This window comes from Anser cygnoides, chromosome 1, assembly GCF_040182565.1.
Source record: "Anser cygnoides isolate HZ-2024a breed goose chromosome 1, Taihu_goose_T2T_genome, whole genome shotgun sequence".
NCBI classification, from domain to species: domain Eukaryota; kingdom Metazoa; phylum Chordata; class Aves; order Anseriformes; family Anatidae; genus Anser; species Anser cygnoides.
This window is the reverse complement of record NC_089873.1, coordinates 123,269,990-123,290,256: the sequence shown is the minus strand read 5'-3', so window position 1 is coordinate 123,290,256 and position 20,267 is coordinate 123,269,990. Positions and strand designations below refer to the sequence as shown.

Here is a 20,267-nt window from a genome sequence, read left to right as displayed (position 1 = left end):
CTCATGCCAGTAAAGACAAATTAGATTGTCCCTTCTTTTTGGCACCCATTACTAGTTCATTTACTGAAAGAAATACTTAAGTAATGGTAAGAGAAAATACCCATTTCATTCTAATGCTGCAGGTTGTGACAGTTGAATGACCTAAAATGATAACAGCATATGAGCATCAAAGAATTCACATTATTTGGATGAAGACACATAATTAGGACACCAAGTTTTGTGTTTATCTAACTGTGACAGATTTATTTCAGTTAATGTTGGATTTATATTTTAGAAAATATTTGTATAGGTAAACATGCGTTAACAGTAAAAACAAACTTAGATTTCATTAGGTGAAGAAAATGGAGCTCCACAGGGAAATACTAACTGAAAACTGGAAGGTGCCCTTAAAAGAGTGAAACTTCAATTTAGTTCAAACTCTTGCATTTCAGACGTAAACTTGATCAGCCCTTAACCTGGTTCCAGAAATTGATTACATACTCTCACACCTGAAATGATCACCCAATTAGGAGACACGTAGTTAGAATTTCTGAATGCTTTATAGAATCTTTAACAGAAAAATATTTTATTTGGAAAATGAAATTTACAATATCTGTTTCATAGTAAGTACTAACAATACTGGTATTTTGTTCATTTAGCAGGTAATTGCATTTAACTGTTCAGTCTAAACCACTTACCTTGTAGACATAAATATTTTGGATAGTTATTTTCTTTATTCACATTCTTGTGGACCACATAGTCTAATTGGTACGAAAAAGACTCTCTCTTGATGTTTTTATTTGATCAACTCTATTATTTTTTTCAGGATAGCCAAAATCCAGGCCCAAATATTTCAGAAGTAAAATGAACATAAATTCTGATAGATTTTTTTTTTGTCACCAATGAAATTACTGAAATGACGTAAGCCTATTTTTTCACTGGCAAATACAAAAATATTTATATAATTTTGACAGTTGTTACTAAGTTGCAAGAATAATATTCCTCCTGTCCTAAAAATACTCTGCCTTACTACTAACAGCACACATAGTTCCCCAAAGACAGAAAAAATAAAAGTACATGAAAGCAGAAATAATTTTGGATAACTTGATAAAATATGGTAATAGGACATATAAAATAAGAATTTATATTGTAGGTTCTGCACCTGTGTTCATCTCACAAAATATTTCTTTTTTAAAGATAAAGGCCTTCAGTATCCATGCAGAGTAATCTCAGTCATTGCAATAAAAACAAGTCTAAACTGATTGATGACATAAGCATGCTCATAGACTGCTGAAATGAAAGCACTGAAAAAAAAATCTATAACACAGGCATTAACTAAAACAAATGTAATTACTTATGCATAATTCATATATCAATAACTGATTTTGATCCAGATTTGAATTAAACTATGTGAATCAAACTTTTTCTCTGAAAAGATGTCATTTTTATCACCCTGGAATAATGCCAACTGTTGTAAAAATAAATAAATAAATAAATAATTCTTGGAAGATTTAGGTTTAGACTGTCTCAAAGGGGACTGGTATCTTTTCTAAAAGACTGTGCCTGCCAAATCTTAATGATTTTAGATTCAGCAAAGATAATCTGGAAATAACGTCCCTGGACCTCCCCAATGTTATTACTTTTATTTTTGTAAAACAGACATGCAATTCTATTATTCAAAAGTGCATACTGCTCTAGCATTAAACATTAATGGCTTGGATTTTGAAGAGCATCTTCAGCTTCCATGAATTTCACTGAGATTTGATGGTTTAATCATCATTTTAATTTTTAGCAGAGATGAAGTAGAACACTAAGCTTTTCTTAACACAGGAATCTGAAAGTTGCCACACTAAAAACTGAATTTTCTGCCCACAGTTTATTTTCCACATACATATAAAAACACTCTGTGGGAGAAGAAACTCTTAAAACAACATGAACTCCAGTAACTTTTTCCCATTCAATGTAATTTGGAGCAGCTTTGCTTATTTATCAAGTTTAATCTGTTATTGGAATAAAACCTTCTTTTAACTAAAGAATTGCATACTACACTGAAAATTTTCATGTGACCAAATTAACTTATACCAAATTAAATTATGTCTCAAATTGGCATTAAAAAGAACATGTGGTGTTTGAGGTAAAAAAAAAAAGAAAAAAGTTAAGCTTTTTGTGTAGTGGAATGTAGTTTTGCTTTATCTTTTAAATTTGTTCTCAACTACATCATACCTTATTAACAAAATTGGTCACAGAACATTCCTCTTTATGTATCTATATACAGAGATATATATCATATATATCTTCTATATCATACATCTATATATACACATGTATATATCTGTCAAATTGTTGCTGGATTTGACTACTACATATCTGTGAAAGAATCAAAATTTTATGAGAATTTACCATGATAGCGAGAATCAATTCTTATATTGTTATGTATCCTTTTGACAGAACTTCCCAGCAAAAATGGGTGAAAAGTAAAGTCAGGGGGAACACGATTATTCTGATTTCACACTTTGATATCAGAATTATATTAGCTCCAACAAACATAAGAAATGAGCAATTCTGTCATCAAGCCACATATTTAAAGGCAGCATCTTGCTAAGTTTATTCAATGAATCACAATGAATTGAAAGATACACAGTACAGCTAAATCCTCATTGCTTTATAACAACAGCTTTCAATTATTAAATAAGTATTATTGTATACATCATTAATTACAAATGAAAAATGCAGATTTTTTTCTCTTTAAAAATAAATTCATTTCTATATTTTTATTATATGTTTTTATTCAGTTGGTGGTTGAAAAATAAAATCTCTGTGAAAGTTATTTTTGCTGGCATACGCATGTGTTCAAGTGAACAGTCTGAGTTTTTGTTTTTCTTTTGTACTTTCAGATCTTGAACAAACAGTTAACTAATCCTCACAACATCCCTGTGAGGTAGGTACTTTCTTTGAAAAAAGAAAGAAAGAAAAAAAAAGTCAAGAAATTCACTTTGTTTTAATGATTCAGCAAAGCCAAAATTAAAACTGTAACAAGTCTTGCACTTCTTATCATTGTGACTTGAGCCGTGAAAATAAACTGCCCCTCACCAATTTCAGTATCTTCTGTGAAACTTCTAACATATGTCATATGAATACCAACATGTTCAGTAGAGATGGGTATTTTTCATGACAAATGAAAAGTATACAGTATATTACTGTACACCTGTACACATGTAAATTTCTTTGAATAATGTCCTCATTCCACAGATAAATATTGACAAGTAGCCTTCTTGCATGAAATATTTAAGAATACTTAAACATTTAACGACTATGAGATATAAATATATTATATAAATAATATATTTCAACAATAAAAATACACGTAATGGTTACATGACTAAAATGTCAATTACTGTATTCCATTGACCAATTTAAAAGTACATGTGCAGATATATTCACTTTACATATTTTGAAGAAAAATATGCTAATATGTATTTTTATTGGTTTGCTGGTAAAATTTTATAATGGATATACTTGTTTGCTGTCATGGTAGGTGTTAGGTGATATAAAAACACATGTTTTGTATAAACTGTACATTCTTATTTCTTTCCTATCAAAAACCCAAATATATTAATTATTTAAAAACAAACAAACAAACTTATTTACAAAACAAAGTGAAGCCTGCTCTAGCTCCACGCCAATAAAATGATTTGCAACTGATTACATTCATCAACTTTAATATAAACTATAGTAAACTGAAAAGAGTAATCAGATGGAACAAGATTTAATAACATACAAACCGAAGTTAACGTTTCTCCGATTGTTTCCATTAACTGCATAGCTATCCCAATTATTGTTTTTATATATAAATTACATAACTTAATAGTTGAAAAGTCCAAAATAAATACGGGTTAATAGACTCGGTACATCAGAGGGCTGTATTGACAAAAAGGGTGTATACATTATTGCTGATTTTTGGAAGTCTTTTTCTTTTTTAAAACATGGCTAACCACATATAAAATAGAAATAACGCTTTCTGGTTTTAGATATTCATTGCCCTCTTAATATGGACCCTCTGCAGTCAACAAGAGATAAATTTTATTTATGTAACGATAAATAAAATTATATTTTGTTAAAACACCTCTTTTCCACTAACTTTTTTAAGACCACAGAAGAGCACATAATGCAAAAACTTACTTGATATCAGTTATCAATCTTCTGTTAAGTCCTATAAAATCAAAAGGTCAAACGACTATAAGCACAGTAGTACGCATGGCAAGCAAAACCTGCCATATGAGTGCAAAACCAATCTTTTGCAACCTTCCAAATGGATAATTTGCCCAGTATCTATTTTGATCATAAGCCTGGAACGGTGACAGCTTATTTCCATTTTATTTATCCAGTTACTGCAGCATAAATAAACTAGTAAGAATAATTGTATTTTATATTTAATTAAACCCTTGAAAATCAGAAGACATTAAGTTGGCTCAGAAAATGATGTTTTCATCCTGTTCAATCTAAAACTATTTAAAAGTTTCTTGCAAAACACTCCGTTTCGTTTTCAAGCATTTGAAGAAGAGGCCGTGTATGCATAGTGCAAGAAGAAATTTTCTAATCTCTTCTATATCTCTAGGTATAATGTGTATTATGGATAAATTAAAAAACAATTAAAATTGGCATGGGATGGGTAGTTTGAAAATAACATTATTTCTGATTTACACATTTACTGAACAAAATACATGCATGGCAAACTGACTTTTTTAAACTGGAAAATGTTATGGAAAAATAATGAGGCAACAGAAATAAACACAAGCTTTTCATTGCTGAGTTTTCTGTAACTGGCTAATTTAACTTAAGGGCAATTTTAAGACCAAAACAGAGAACTATTGTATTATAATATAAAGATTCCCCCAGTTGCAAACAATAGTGTTTTTCTTATTAGTATCTGAAGAGTTGACACTGACCCTGAAGCTCTCAATGTTAGTAGGATTCTGTTAGTAGTAGCAGGTGCAAACATATGGGTTTGCCAGTAACAACTCACAATTTCTGCATAGTTGAGTCTTCGAAACTGAGCAAATTTGCTCTCAAAATCTTGCCAGCGCTTGCTGAGCTGTATCAGGGTTGGCTCCACTGCTTTTGCAGCCCCATCCTTAGACAAGCGTTCAGCCTGCCTGTGCACCGCATTCAGATCTTCCTTCTTCTTCTCCAATTCTCCATCAATCTCCTAGTGAGCAAAACCAATACAGGGCCCAGGACAGTTAGCTAACTAGATCAATCAACTTAAAATTAGCAAAAAAATTCTGTCAGAAATTCCACTTCAATTTTATTGTTGCAATTAAAATGTACAGCTATTTGTTATCTCACAGTTAAACAAAGCAAAAATAACTGAGATTGAGGAACCCCCTTGGAGATGGGCTGTAGATAAACTAACAACTAGTATACACTGAAAACTAGTTAGCAAAGGCCAACAGTTTCCACTTCCTGATTCTTGCTACATTGTGATGGGCAATTGGAGATTTTTTTATTATTACTATTTTTTTTTAATCAGTAAGGCTCAGCATATTCAGGACAAACAGTGTTCGGACAGTTTACAAATATGTTATTTGAATCCTTAACATATTACTTAACTCCTGTTTTACTTTGTGGGAAACTCAACAGAGAATGAAGCAAAGAAAGACGATGCAAAATAAACTAGGAAAACCTTTGACAACATGTAAATAAATCTATAGAGTTTGACAGTGATATGTGAATATGTTCTGATGAAAATGAATGTGCTAACATGAGATAGAGGTCATCCATATATCGGTAAGTCATTTGTTCATCTGGAACAAAGATACATAAAATCAATTACAATTTTTACTAAAAAACATTTGATGCTTCTTAATACATTGCACACTCCATATCAATAAAAAATTTATTTACTGTTTCAAATAATTTATATAACAATCCATATAACAAACAAATACAAGATATAGCACAACAAAGAAATGTTAATTTGAATACAAATTGTTATTGTTTGCTTTATAATAAATCAGAAATAAAGTACTGAACTGATATTTCTCTACATCTATTGGAATATTTGTTGTATTTCCATCTTTTAAATTAAGAAAGTATCACTCAAAAAGATCTACCATTCATTGTCATCTCAAAACAACATTACCTTTAGCTTCTGCTCATCTTTGTGGTCTGGTAGACTGGCTAACTTTTTCTCAATGTCATCCAGCCATGTCATTAGGTCATCAGCCTGTCTCTTGTACTGATACCACTGATGAGATATCTCTAAAGCCTTTTTTCTTCTTTGAGACCTCAAGTCCTGTTCACAGTGCAGACATTATTAGAATATCAATTAAAGGCTTATAAAATATGAATTGGCATGTGTGCACACTGAAGGGAAAAATGAAAATTAGGCCACTATTTTTTAATTAAATGTTGATATTTAAATCAAGTATGTAAGTACTTGAAAACAGAGTATTTTCATCAGTTCAACATATTATTTTTATCTGTTAAAGGTAGCTGAATAAGCCAGAGACAGTCACCAATGTTTAGAGAAGTTAAGACTCTTACATAAATATCAATATTCTTATACACTTCTCAGAATACTTACTGGACAGATGGAAACACAGCCCACCTGTTATCTAGCTATAAGTGGGATTTCTTGTTTTGTGGTCTCCTGTGAAATTCTAGCCTGCATGCAAATTCTGTAGCTATTCAAAAGAAAATCATTTCAATGCAGAAATGTATATAATACCAGGTTGCCTTTTTCTAAAGTAAAGACCATTTACACACCAAATGTCTTGTGTTCATGACTCAGCTTTATAAAAGTGTGAAAACTTCTCCTAACAGGATATTCACAAATGTTGTTTTCTTGTATTATTAAATATATTCTACTTGAATTTGCTTTAACTGTTTAGCTTCTCTCATGAAGAATTCAGAAAATATTTTCACTGCTATAACTTCTTATTAAGAAGTAACTTGAAACAAATTACTTACATATTTTAGATAAAAAGTACTTGGAATAATTTGCTACAACCATTCTTGAATTTTATTTGACAAAGCTGAATGCCTTAAATGAGCCACCCAAAAGAAAGTCAATTGCTCTATTCCATAAAAACAGACAGTAGGGATCTGGTCAACAGACTATCTGTAAAGTTTTCTTGTTTCTCCTTAGAAGAAATTATGTAGTCCAAGACAAACTTAATAGATTTCTTTTAAATGTGGAGATATATATAGACAAACTTAATAGATTTCTTTTAAATGTGGATATATATATATATATATATATATTCCTGCTATTCTTTTACGGAATTCACAGAGATCTGCAAAACCATAAAAATTAAAATGAAATCCACAGGAAACAAAAGATGCTGCTTGAAAATAAGTGATAATAAGTGTAACAATGCCGTGCTCCTGGAAACAAGAACTACATGAAAAATTTCAAGAGAAAGAAAAATTATTCCTGCCAGAAAGATGTAAAATTCTGCTACAGTAGCCAGAGCCTATGCCTCCAGGTAAGTGAAAAAGGTGACCTTCCATCTACGAAATTCTTCCTTTCCTCACTTTTATTTTTCCCTGGGAGGATGACACTCCCAATTACATCTCCCAGCTTGTCCAAATAGGATTAACTGTAGATGTTTCTAGGTACAGTATCATATGGTTATACCTCCTTCCATCTTTGAAATAACCCAGAATTTAGATACATTATTTTGGTTTTCAGCCTCTTAGCTGCCAGGTCTATTGATATTACCATCTACCCTATCACTATTTTAAAGAGGCTGGAGCTACTTTTCCACCTGAAAGAGGACAACATAAATTTTTTTTCCCCCTAATGAATTAAAACAACTTATTCGTTGCAACAAGTATGTTCTAAAACTGAAAATCTAAGTTCATGAGGTCTGATTGTAGCTAAGGTCTTGACTGCTGTTGCAGAAACACAAAACATGCATAATGTTAAAAAAAAAAAAAAAAAGGATTATCATTGCAGTCCAACTGGCAATCCCAGGTTGTAACACTAAAGACAAAACAGCACTTGTTAAACTAGATATTTAAAATGTCTTTCCAAGGCATCAAGAGAAGTGTAGAGGCAAATATATGTTTATAGCTGAATAATTTCAAATGACTTATCTCTAAATAGTAATGAGGATCCATTTAACTTAACAGAGCATTGTTGAAATGAAACAAAAAACAGTTTTAGTTGCATATGCTTATAATTGTAGCTCTTATACCTTGAGAGCATTATGTTTAGTCTGCAACAGCTGTTGTTTTATCTTTATTTCCTCCCGTTTTCTCTCATCTGTGATTCTTTTTTGAAGTGTGTCACCCCTTTGCAGCAATTCTTTCACTGTGCTCTCATCGTCTTCACTCTGATTTAAAAAAACAAATAACAACAAAAAACAGGTAAAATGGGCATTTAATCTAACTATTACATAAGTACTAGGAGATCTGGACATATAAACATGCACTTCCTCTGATAAAGTAAACATCTAAAAGATACTTGTAGTTCTACACTGAAGGTCCAATAACTTTTACTTATTTTCTATACATGTATGCACTTGAGAGGTACAAGTAAGCAGCATTTGAACACCTACACGTTTGACATTAGATCTTACAGAGCATCTAGGATAACATGATGAAAACATTCAAACCAAAGAGTTTAAGTATTTTTGACTTTAAAGCAGAAAGAATAGATACATGTAAAATACTCTACATAATTGACAGTAGTCACTGAAATTACCAGTATGCTAGAGGACCATGTGATTCCTAAGCATTTCATACAATAGCATCATCACAATTCAAAACACCTATTCTGTCATTGAATACGCACTATGCATTTTTTACACAGAAACTGAGTCTATACCACAGATTTGGAGACAGTTATCTCTTGAACTATACTAAACATTCCTTGTAAAGAAACAGAACAAAATATGCTGAAGCAGTGGAACATTACCCTACCATTCACTTAGAATTTATCTCTACAGTGAATACTACCTCAAACTTCTTATGTTTTTCCTGAAAAAAAAAAATATATATAAGGTAATGTATACAAAATATATAAAAATCTTTATATGTAAAAATATGTATTTATATATAATATATAAAAATTTTTATATAGAAAGATTTCCTTTCAGCATTGATATGAAATAACTATCTTTGAAGAATTCCCTTAACGGAAAAATAATACTGATTTTTTATATTGCTTGTAAATAAATTCACATTTGTTCTTGCTGAGGATCCATAAAGTGATGATTCATCCTAAAGAAGAATTTCTGTCAATGGCCATGCAAGAAATGTCATTCCTCTGAAAATCACTCTGGAGAGAACACATGACAGTGGCAACAGTAGCAAAGCACAACAGCATTTTACTCATCTTTTTTTTTGTGTGATTTTTTTTTTGGAATATTCACACATGGTGTTACTACTCACAACTAGCAATCATAAGTAATAAAACTTGCAACATACACAAATATTATTCACAATAGATGGTATGATCAGATCTGCTAAGAACTAATCTGCACATGTTCCATTTCTTTCAGTGACCATTACCTAGCCTTTGTCTTCATTGAATTACTTCTTTTACTATATTGCCCAATTAGATAAAGCATTCTGAGTTTGATTGGTCTGTATACTGCTACGGAGATTTTGATATTCATTCCCTGATCTGTAAGACTGTCCTGTACAGGGCATTGCAGGTAACATTTCTGCTGTGCTTAGTGTTTTCAAAAAACATTTGGAAAATGTTTTCCTTATAAATTCAACTGTAAACTTATCAATAAAACTTGTAACTAATAAACTAACTCGGAATCTTTGAATTTATAATATTAACACAATAAAATTTTGTCCAAGTCATATCACAAGATCTTAATATAAATATGGAAGTTTCTCATTTTCACCCATGTCTTTTTCATCTCCCTGCCTACTTCACTCAGACTTCCATTTCAACCAAATTACCATATCTTTATTGAAGTCCTCCTCTTTCAAATTCACCCCCTGCTGAATTTCAACCTCCAGTGGTTCAAGCAATTTTTGTATATCGAAGTCAAATTGCTCCAATTCCTTCAAAGGAATGAAGGGCTAAAATGGGAAAAATACAGAGATTATTTAAATTGCATATTTAATAGCTTTGTTAGAAACATAAAGCAGAAGAGACATCTGTTCCACCCCATACAACTACAGCAACGGTAATTTTTTAATCTTGTGGAAAATCATCTATACCATACAACTCAAACTACCCACATAAATAAAGATCAGTGTTCAATGATAGTCTAGATTTTTCATATAAGAAAATACAAGAATTCTGTGGTGAGTGAATATTTTTTTAAAATTTGATATTCTCACATCTGTGTGTAAGATTAGGTTCAGATAAGCAGTGTAACACAAAAATTTGTCTTAAAAAATTAAATGTTGACACTAGGCTAAATCTGATTTGTCAGAAATTATACAGCAACAAGCAATCCATTCAGATGAATAACCACCTCCTACTGCCAATTGAGAACAATTTCATGATAATTTGTTTCAGTGTTTTAAAATCATTGTTCTGTCAAAAAGAATAGCAAAAACGCCAGGTTAATTATACAGCATCCATCTCAAAACAAAAGACAGCTAATCTTTGCATAAGATTATGCTATGTGACTTCCTAAACAAAGAAACAAGAAAACAAAACCTTCACTAAAAGCACTTGTTTTAAAAAAGCCTCAACAAAAATTGAGGTAAAAAAAAAATCTCAACCAAATAAAATAGACACAATTCCTCCAAAATGAATCACAATATAAATTAGGGTGGTTTACTTTAGCATTCAGTTTTAAACTCTAAAAATGATCCACTTATACACCATCCTTTATCTACCTGCTACCTGAGTGCCTGTGGATAGTTTCATGTATAATATGCAACATATTTATTAGGTGCATTGCAAAGGATCAACAGAAAAAATCTTTCTTCTTTCAACAATTTAAATGCAAGAACAAGAAATAATTTATTGAAGATTCTGGCACAAAATTTAGATTTAAAAAGTAAGTAATGCTTTATGATCTAGGAACTCTCAGATGTACAACTGTCTACTTTTAATCACTTTTCTTTTACTACTCCCACTAGTACTATTGGCATTTACTACAGAGCATAAGTTTGTAATCAAGATGATAACAATCAAAATTATTCAGTAAAACAAGAGAGACTAGACATCATCTAGAGTCAGAAGATCTGTAAAATATTTTCAGTTGTTTTACAGATAAGGTGGAAGTCTTAGGGCAAAAATACCTTAATTGAATCTTATTGATCATTTTAATGACAAAGATTTTGCACACTTATACACATTAACGGAAATATAATAATGTATGATATTTGTCATAAATATAATCATACTGTGCTCACAAATTTTCATCAAGAAGCTCAGAACTATACTCAGCAACTACTTCAACTGAGGTAGAAATAATAGCAAACTACTCAGTAATTTCTTCTCAAATGCTCTGAAGGATGTCTTCAAAAGTACTTAAATCTCAATAAAAGAGAAATCAACTAATAAAACTAGAATATAAAATTACTAATCTCTGAGAGATGCTAAAAACAAAACAAAACAAAATGATAATGGGAGGAAAAAGGCTAATTGAAATTCCAGTAATTTAATTAAATTAAAAAAAAAAAACACTTAAAAATGTTAAATCTCAGTACACAATGATCTACTTATCTCTTCATTTTATTAATTCAGGACACAGCAATTATGCACTACAGTTTATTGACTTTACACGCCATTTCTTATTTACTTCACTATTATACTGATAATTGTTAGTATTTGAAAACATTTTCAGTATTTGACTGAAAATAGATTACGAGCTTGCTACCCTCTTTAATTGATTTTTTTCAATGTCATTGCAGAGTGAATAATTTTACCTAAGTATGAATAAACAACAAACAAACAAACAAACAAAAGTGTAATATCACCACTACTAATTTTTCATCCCATAAAGCTGAAATTGTGACTAAGGGAAGTAGGACCCTACTTCCATACAGGTGGACAAACCAAGCCACAAGGCCATCGCTAGTGGGCAAACCAGCAATTCAGTCCTTTGTACAAATGAATACAGCAAGACAGTAGCATAGCCAAGAATACAAACAAGCCTTTGCATCTCTATCTTTTGCAATACCTAATACTATAAATAATCTTTGTCAATCATACCCTAGCTGTCCATTCTCCAAGGCCCTGGAGAATGTCCCCTACATTCTAATCTACAGTTAAAATGATATGCTGTAGCGACTACTTTCATTTTACTAAGCAGAGTATAAAGCTTAGGGAGATGCTGTCATTCCAGCTCATTTTGCCTATACAATCATAACTACTGAGTGAGAAGGTCGACACGTTGAAGACATTTGTAGGCTACATTCTAAAGATACTTTTTCTGGACACGCATCTTTTTCCCCTTCTTTTAGTGAGCCTAGAGTGTACAATGCAAACAGTTAATCAATGATAAATCATCTACAGGCAGTCCCACCATTCCCTAAAACAAGCAATAGTTTCACATCACCTTATCAAAGGACACATCAACCCTAGATGCTTACAGAATTATGGAAGAACACTGCAAAAGCCAGAAGGAAATCCATACTGCAGATAGCAGATGTTCACAATAGAAATGTTTCACAACAGAGTTTGTGCCAAGATGTCCTCCTCTGTCTACAGTTTTTACTTCTGTACTAGGCAAATGAGAAAGACACTGGAACTGCTGAAATACTACTGATGGCTGACGGGAAAAAATAAAATAAATTATCAACTTCCAAGGCTTCACAGGAAAAAGGTACCACAACACAGTCTGGGAATCCTTTAAAGTTTGGGGGACTTCACTAATTCCTGAACCAAAATGACAGGCCTTCTTGAAGGAAAGTTCTCTGCAGATAACAGGAGCAAGAGACGTGTAAGGCCCAGGTAATCAGTGACAGTTTTTACCTTAACAAAGGTCACTTTATTGAAGTGTTAATGATTCACCGACTTCCAGACATTGTTTTCTCCCAATGTGGACAAAGAAAAAGTTATAAAAATCTAGGCATTTCTATGTAATAACATTAAGAGTGATTTCAGACATTCAAATAAAGATGACGACTAAAAGTAGTTGTCAATTAGTCAAGCAATTAGCATTGCTTTACTAATACAAGAGTACTACTAAGTATTACTTTCCCCATGGAGAATTCAGTGAACATTTGTACTACATAAACAAGTTAAAATTACAGAAGCAATTATATATAGTACATTTTCAAATGCAATTGTACTGTGTCTGTCTGGGAAGGAGTTAACTTCTGTCATAGCAGCCCATACGATGCTGTGTTTTGGATTTGTGGCTAGCCCACTTTTGATTAACACACTCGTGTTTTGGCTATTGCTAAACAGGGCTTGCACAGCATTTTTCTGTTCCCACTCTCAGATGAGGAGGCTGAGGATTGGAAAAGAAGCTGGGAGGGTGGACAGCTGGGACAGCTGACTTGATTTGGCCAAAGGGATACTCCATATCATATAATGTCATGCTCAGCAAAAAAAAAACAAACCAAACCAAACCAAACCAAAACAGATCACAAGGGAGACAAAGAAGAAGTGGGGTACAACCTCCAAGGCAGCCACTGATCAGAGACTGGCTGTGTCAGTCTGTCTGGGGGAGGTGAGTGATCATCTTTGTGTCACATGCTCTTTTCCCCTCTTTTCTTAATCTATTAAATTGTATCCTGTAAGTTTTATTTCTTCCTTTCTTTCAGTTTTCCTATTCTTATCCTGTCCTGCTGAGGGAGTGAGGACTGAGCAAGCTGCTATGTGGGTGCTCAGGTGCTGGCCGGTGCCTATCCCTCACAATAATCTATGTGGAGGGTAGAATCCACATAGATTAGATTCTATGAATCTTAGAATGTTAAAACAATGAAGAAAAGGTAGTGTGCCTTTTGAAAAAGATGGGTTGTTTATTGCCATTCAGTAAAATCTAATAAACACTGGATTGGTCAAAACAAGCACTGGCAATAACTCTGTTCTCAATCAAAGAAGCTACTCGCTACCCTGAATAGCAAAATGTTTAGAAATAAGCCAGTTAAAATTAGCTAGCAAAGATGAAATAATACTGTCAGACAATTGTTAGAACTTGCTCGTATTATGAAACAAAGAATCTTTTCACCTCTCAGCCAAAAGTATCTCAGATTTAAACAATCCAGCTGTTTATTTTTCTGTATGTGTTATGAGAGAAAACTTGATCTTCATGAATGATGAATATTTTTTGAGAAAACAGTATCTAATATCAAAGTAAGGCATATACTACTTCTCAAACTGAGAGAATATAAAAAGTGGTCTGATGTATTCACACATCGTCCTTTGTGCAATCCTTGCATTTAAGATCAATGACTTGTTAATGTAATGTTGTTAGCTACATGCTGCTACTCAATTTAACAGTTTGCTAGTGTACAATTCAGTAACATTTTGAAGAACAGAAAACCCAAACTGTACCCTTGACTTTAAAGTTTTCAAGCAAACATTGACATAACTCATATTACTTAATAATTTCTTTCATTAAGCTTTTTCATAGAACATACTCTTTTCTGTTCCACAAAGGAAACCTAAATCAACTCAAACATGCACAAAGAATGTGCTGGTTACACATGACATTGAGCCCTATGCAAGCCCAAAGCAGTAGATGAAAACTATGTCCCCTTGCTTATGCTTTTTTAAGGCTTATTTCCTGCTCTGCCACTGATCTTTTGGTGCATTGATTTCCAGTTCTATTACACTAGCCAAGCAAATACTTAAGATGAGGATCCATGCACTCCCACTATTCTATGTATCAACCTGCCCGCTTTAATCTGCCAAACAGCCCTCTGCAATAAAGGTAACGTAAACAATGGAGAAAGGAGGTAGTTTATGTCCTCCCTCATTCCGTATCAGAATAACAACTTGGCTAAAAATGCCCTAATCCTTACTGAATTCAGGTTCAGTAAAGTACTCAAACAAATTGTAGAGGTGCCTGGCTGAAGTATAGTTGATGTTTGCATATGCATACATCCACATATATATATAAATATATATATATCTCTAATCTTGTTGAGTCACAGCCTCACAGAAAAAAAAAAAGTGTGCATTTAATGAAAATTAGCTGCCCAAAATGAATGTATATCAAAACAGGCTACCCATACGACTTTGAAAAGATTAAGAATCTTATTAATTCCTAGATGATACTCATTTTTGTAAGTTAGTGAGGTAACCATTGTTACATGTTTATATAAAATCAGTGAACAGTTCTGATTGTGTAATAATGGAAAAAGTCCCTCAATACAACACAAACAAACACAAACAAGCAAACAAACAAACAAAAAACCCACCTTTGACATTTAAAAAAAATATGTCTATTCCTAGGATTTTCATTTTTTCCTTTAAAAGCTTAGCTTTTGGAGAAACTGCAGCCCACTAAGTAGTCTTAGCTGCACACCTTATATAGATACCATTTTGTATGCATCTCCATATTGAAGCAAGTCTTCCTACCTTTCCACTCTTAATTCTTTGTGATATAGCCGCAAATCGCTGGTTGAGCTCTGATAGTTTAGGCTCTATTACTTTCCTGCAGTGATCTCCACGGTTTGTCATCAAGTCTACTGCCTGGTCACGCACAGAGTCCACCTTTGGATGCATATCATTCAGCTCAGCCTTTAAGCGCTACAGTCCGTGAGCAAGAGACAGGGCTTGAAGTTAGTAATAAATGCAAAGAGAGAGAAAGAGAGAGAGAGAGAGTGTGCAAAGGAATAGGGAGCAAAACCACAAAGCAAATTCAGATAATTATGCATGAGCGTGCAAATACAGTATAAATACATTAGATAACATTCTCACATAGATCCCTTCAAATTTATAGCAGGAATGTATCTACATATCTGTTTTAAGATCTTCTAATGGAAAATAATGGTGAACATTATTTCTAGACAGGTTCTTATCTGCCATAATACAATCCTCAGCATATCTGAGGGTACACTCAATTATTTTATGTCCCTAAAGGTAAGAAGAGCTGCTAATTGTGTTAAGACACTGGAACAGGTTGTGCAGAGAAGCTGTGGATGTCCCATCCCTGAAAGTCTTCCAGGTCAGGTTGGATGGGGCTTTGGGCAACCTGGTCTGGTGGGACGTGTCCCTGCCCATGGCAGGGGGGGTTGGAACCAGGTGATCTTTAAGGTCCCTTCCAACCGAAACCATTCTGTGATTCTATGATTGTAATTCACACAGTATAGAACTCAATGTAATAGTTTTTGCTTTCATTACTGTTCATACTCATAGTGGAGGTAGGGAAAAATGACAAGATAAACACCAGTGTGATTTTTTTTTTTCTATAAACCTATCACAAATTGAAAAAAGAAAAAAGAAAAAAGAAAAAAGAAAAAAGAAAAAAGAAAAAAAACCACAATACTTCTTCTGCAATAATAATTTTAACAGTTGATCAGTATGGGCAGCCATAAAGAGATAGCTAGAGTAGATAGTTTCACTGAGAGTTTCCCTGTGAAATGCCTTTGTGCAATACAAGTATATAACTGCATTGATGGCAAAGATAATTGTGCTTTGTACCTTGAGGTGGCAAAATTGTTCAACCTGCTAATAACGTCTGTCCTGTAATCCTTCTGAGATCAATGAGCCATTGATTTATGCTCTGCGTAAGTGCTAGTTGGAAACTATGACTGCCTTGGAATTTGTAAAGATTTTCTTTAGTAAATGGTATCATTATGTTAGTGTCAGCAATACAATTCTGATTTTGATTTGCAAACTGTTTCTCAGGTAATATGTAATGACCATGGAGTTCAAGAGAAGGTAAAATTTCACACTGATTTTGGAAGCAAAAAAAAATCCATATAGGTCACAACTTGAAGCTGTTTAACAAAGAAGTTGTTTTAAATAAGATACTTTAACAGTCACAATTACCTTACAAGTCAATTTTTCATCAGTTGTTTAAATGATGCAACTGGCCAAATAAAATCTCCTGATCAATACACTAACCCATTGTTACACAGTTTGTTCACCATATGATAATATTGTTTGTGTTGTTGGTGGGCATCAATGCAAGCAGCGTTTAGAGGATCATAACAGTCATATGACAGAGATATCAAATGCAGATACCATAGATATGAGAAAAGAATCACAGAAAAAAAACATAAAGAAACTAAATATGAAAACACAGAAAAACGGCTTGTGTTTAACCAGTTCTGCAGAAGAATTATCTTCCAGCAAACATAGGTTTAATAAGATGCTGTTCTACACACCATGAAGTCCTCAAGACATAATAACATCCGATTTCATTTCTGCAGGGATTTAACTTTTGATATGCAGTGCAAGTTTATTAAGTTATCTACATGCTGCCACAGGGCAGCTTTATCACAGAGAAAAGAATGTTAATCAATTTGTGATACCTTTCAAAATATGCTAGTTCTGACGTATTTCTTTTTAGAATAAAATTAATGCTTTCCAGAAAATCGCATTTTTTTACCTTAAGAATTTCCTCTTTTTGCTGGGGCTTTTGCTTATCAGATTCATCCAACAGTATTTCAGCACGATACATCCAAGTCGTGACATTAGCTACTTTCTGATCAAAAGCCTCCATGAGCTTTTGATATTCCTGTATGTGAAAAAGGTAAATACTGCATACAAAAAAGTCATCAGAACTGAAATAATAGCCATAAGTATGCCAACTGTGGCAAACATGCATATATTATGAAACTACGATTATTTTATATAATAGCTGCTTGTTTTGTGAAGGACAGAATCTATTTTATGTGTTTGCTCTCACTTTATATGTATTATTTCCTTGAAAAGACATTCTAGGAGAGACAGAAGCTTCCAAAGAGACAGGCAGGATGGTGATACAGTCACAGCAAGAAACAGGCATCTGCAGCTCGGTGCGACTGCTGAGAGGAACAGAAAGCTTATAGCCAGGCCTACTGAAGGTTAAAAGAAATTTCCCCCAAAACAGGTACAGAACTCTTTCCTGAGAGCCACTGAAGTCAATTGAAACTAAGTTTGAAACAAAGATGCACTTGCAAAATCACAATCAAGAAAGTTTACTTTGTGTATAAAAATTTTATTTACATTTCAATGAACTTCACTGCTTTCCAACTCTACTTTTTAAAAAGCTATTGTAGTTTATATTCTGATATATATATATATATATATATATATATATTTAGGCTTGAAAACCTTTTGTCTTTTTTGGTGAGAACACTAGAATGAGTTCTATGCATATCCAACTCAAAATTACAGATGAACTATATCCCTGTGCAGTACATGTTTACCACATACCCAAGATCAAAGATTTTGCTATCACTGTCATTTGGCCATCATATGTACATACATGTATTTTACACTGTTCTAACATCAGTAAAAGACTAACTCCCTCTCTTATACCTTTTTTTTTTTAATCCTGGGTTCTAGTAAATATTAACAAAAGAATTCAAAGCAGAGAAAGAGCGAAAGTGATACATATCTATACCAGTCTATAAACTCCATTATATGTTTCTTATAATCAGTTCTACATTGAAGCTGAGCTCCTACATCATACTGACTCAAATGCTTAAGTCTTCCAGATAGAGCAGACATCAGCAGATGCTTGCACTTACATGCTGCCTACAGACAAAGAAGCCCTGTAGTGATGCTACATATCCATCACAGAAGCATTTTCAGAGCCACTTGGTCTCTAGTGAAGTTCTAAGACATCAAACTCTGAAAAGCCAAGTCTTGATAAAGGCTACTGTATTCCTGTAACCCCTTCAGTTTCTCTGGGTTGAAACTGCATTCTCATTCTGTCAGGAATAGGAACAGCATAAATTTTCCAAAGCATTCTGCCACCTGTATAGTTAACAACCTTCCTTGTGTAAGGGTTCAAGCTATCATCTGTTCATGACAGAATCACTTTAAAGGAAGGATTCAGTTTTATGACTACCAGTAGTTCTAAGCTGCTGGGGCTCCTGAGCCTGTATTAAATGTGGTTTAGGGATTTAGTTTGGACAAGGCTTAATCTGGTCCCCTTAACATATCCCCACCAAAATATGCACCAAAAAAATGCCCAAAGGAGGCTCATGGAGTTCTGAAGGACTAAATCATTGGTTTTGAGCACCTTAGGTATATATTGAGCAGGGCTTCTAATTCACTTGCCTCTGAAATTAATCTAGTTCAACCACACCACACCTACTCTGTGGACCAAAACAACATGCAAGTGGAGACTTACTTCCAAATTGTAATATTGCTGCAAACAGAAATGCTAATGTAGCCAAACACAGCCATAGTTGTTGGTATCAATACCAAGACTTATTTTAACTGATTTGATTACTTCTTTTATTCTATTCATATTCAAGGAGTCTAGGTCCTTGGTAAAAACAAACAAACAAACAAAAAAAACGTATTTTATTCATCGGGAGAGAAAAAAAAAATACAGTCCAGGAACCACTCAGGAAGACAAGAATGGGAAGTGCTAACAAACAAGACTTCACAGAACTCGCTCTCTCTGTAAACAGTCTGATCTTAACTATACGCAACATACTAAAAAAAACAACCTGATTGTCTTTGTATCAGTATATTAGATAAGCATACTCTATGGCACCAGAAAAAGCAATCGTATGAGGATGATCACTTACAACCAAGCACCAATATTACCCACGTGGGCACAAGCACATTTTTCTTACCAGTAACAGGTTGAACCATTCCTCAGTACGTGAAGTTACTGCTATCCAATTACTGTTCAGGAGACTGAGTTTATCTTCCACTAGACTTTCTTTTCCTTTCAGCACTGTCTTCAAATTTTCTCCTAAATCACCAATGCTCTTAAGATTGCCTTGGCGTTTCTCAATCTCCTTTCGCGTTGCCTACAGTAAGCAGAATAAAACAATAAAAAATCAGAAAATTAAAAATTCTCCACACCAAGAAGATCAGACAGCCTGTAAGCTCATACTAGAAAACACTCTTTTGCTTCCTATAACTAGGGAAAGCGTTCTGTGAAGAGTAAGTAAAAAGTAAATTGCTTTAACTCTGATAAAATTGTAAGTGTTCTTCATATTATCATAATAATTTTTGGTAATAGCTTCATTTTAAAAATTGTGACTTAGCTCTCATTCCATTTTTCAAAATACAGTTTTAATACTTATTTTTTTAAAAAAAGAATCTATATTTTACAATATTTATCTTGAGATATTCGTTTGCATTTAATAAAATGACATAGCTATGAAACAGCTTACGTAATAAATGGGACAATAACAAAGCATTATGATAACATCTCAAGACTTCCAGAACTCCGCAGAAACTAGTCTTATGAAATATTTTAATATTCCTTTCATATTTGTCA

At 33.1% G+C, this 20,267-nt stretch overlaps 1 protein-coding gene across 21 annotated transcripts in view; it reads right to left on the bottom strand.

Moving 5' to 3' along the window:
- DMD (dystrophin) overlaps positions 1-20,267 on the bottom strand; it is a 1,239,454-nt gene that overhangs the window by 643,417 nt on the left and 575,770 nt on the right. For 18 of the 21 annotated variants that reach the window (XM_066990426.1, XM_066990443.1, XM_066990448.1 and 15 more), the window contains 7 exons: positions 19,612-19,791; positions 17,424-17,552; positions 15,446-15,616; positions 9,907-10,029; positions 8,184-8,321; positions 6,122-6,274; positions 5,003-5,185 (listed from right to left, as the gene is read on the bottom strand). In XM_066990426.1, coding sequence (XP_066846527.1) covers positions 5,003-5,185; positions 6,122-6,274; positions 8,184-8,321; positions 9,907-10,029; positions 15,446-15,616; positions 17,424-17,552; positions 19,612-19,791 — 1,077 coding nt within the window. Of the gene's footprint in view, positions 1-5,002; positions 5,186-6,121; positions 6,275-8,183; positions 8,322-9,906; positions 10,030-15,445; positions 15,643-17,423; positions 17,553-19,611; positions 19,792-20,267 lie in introns of those variants that run through there. The other 3 variants (XM_066990436.1, XM_048081241.2, XM_066990437.1) reach the window with 3 other exon arrangements.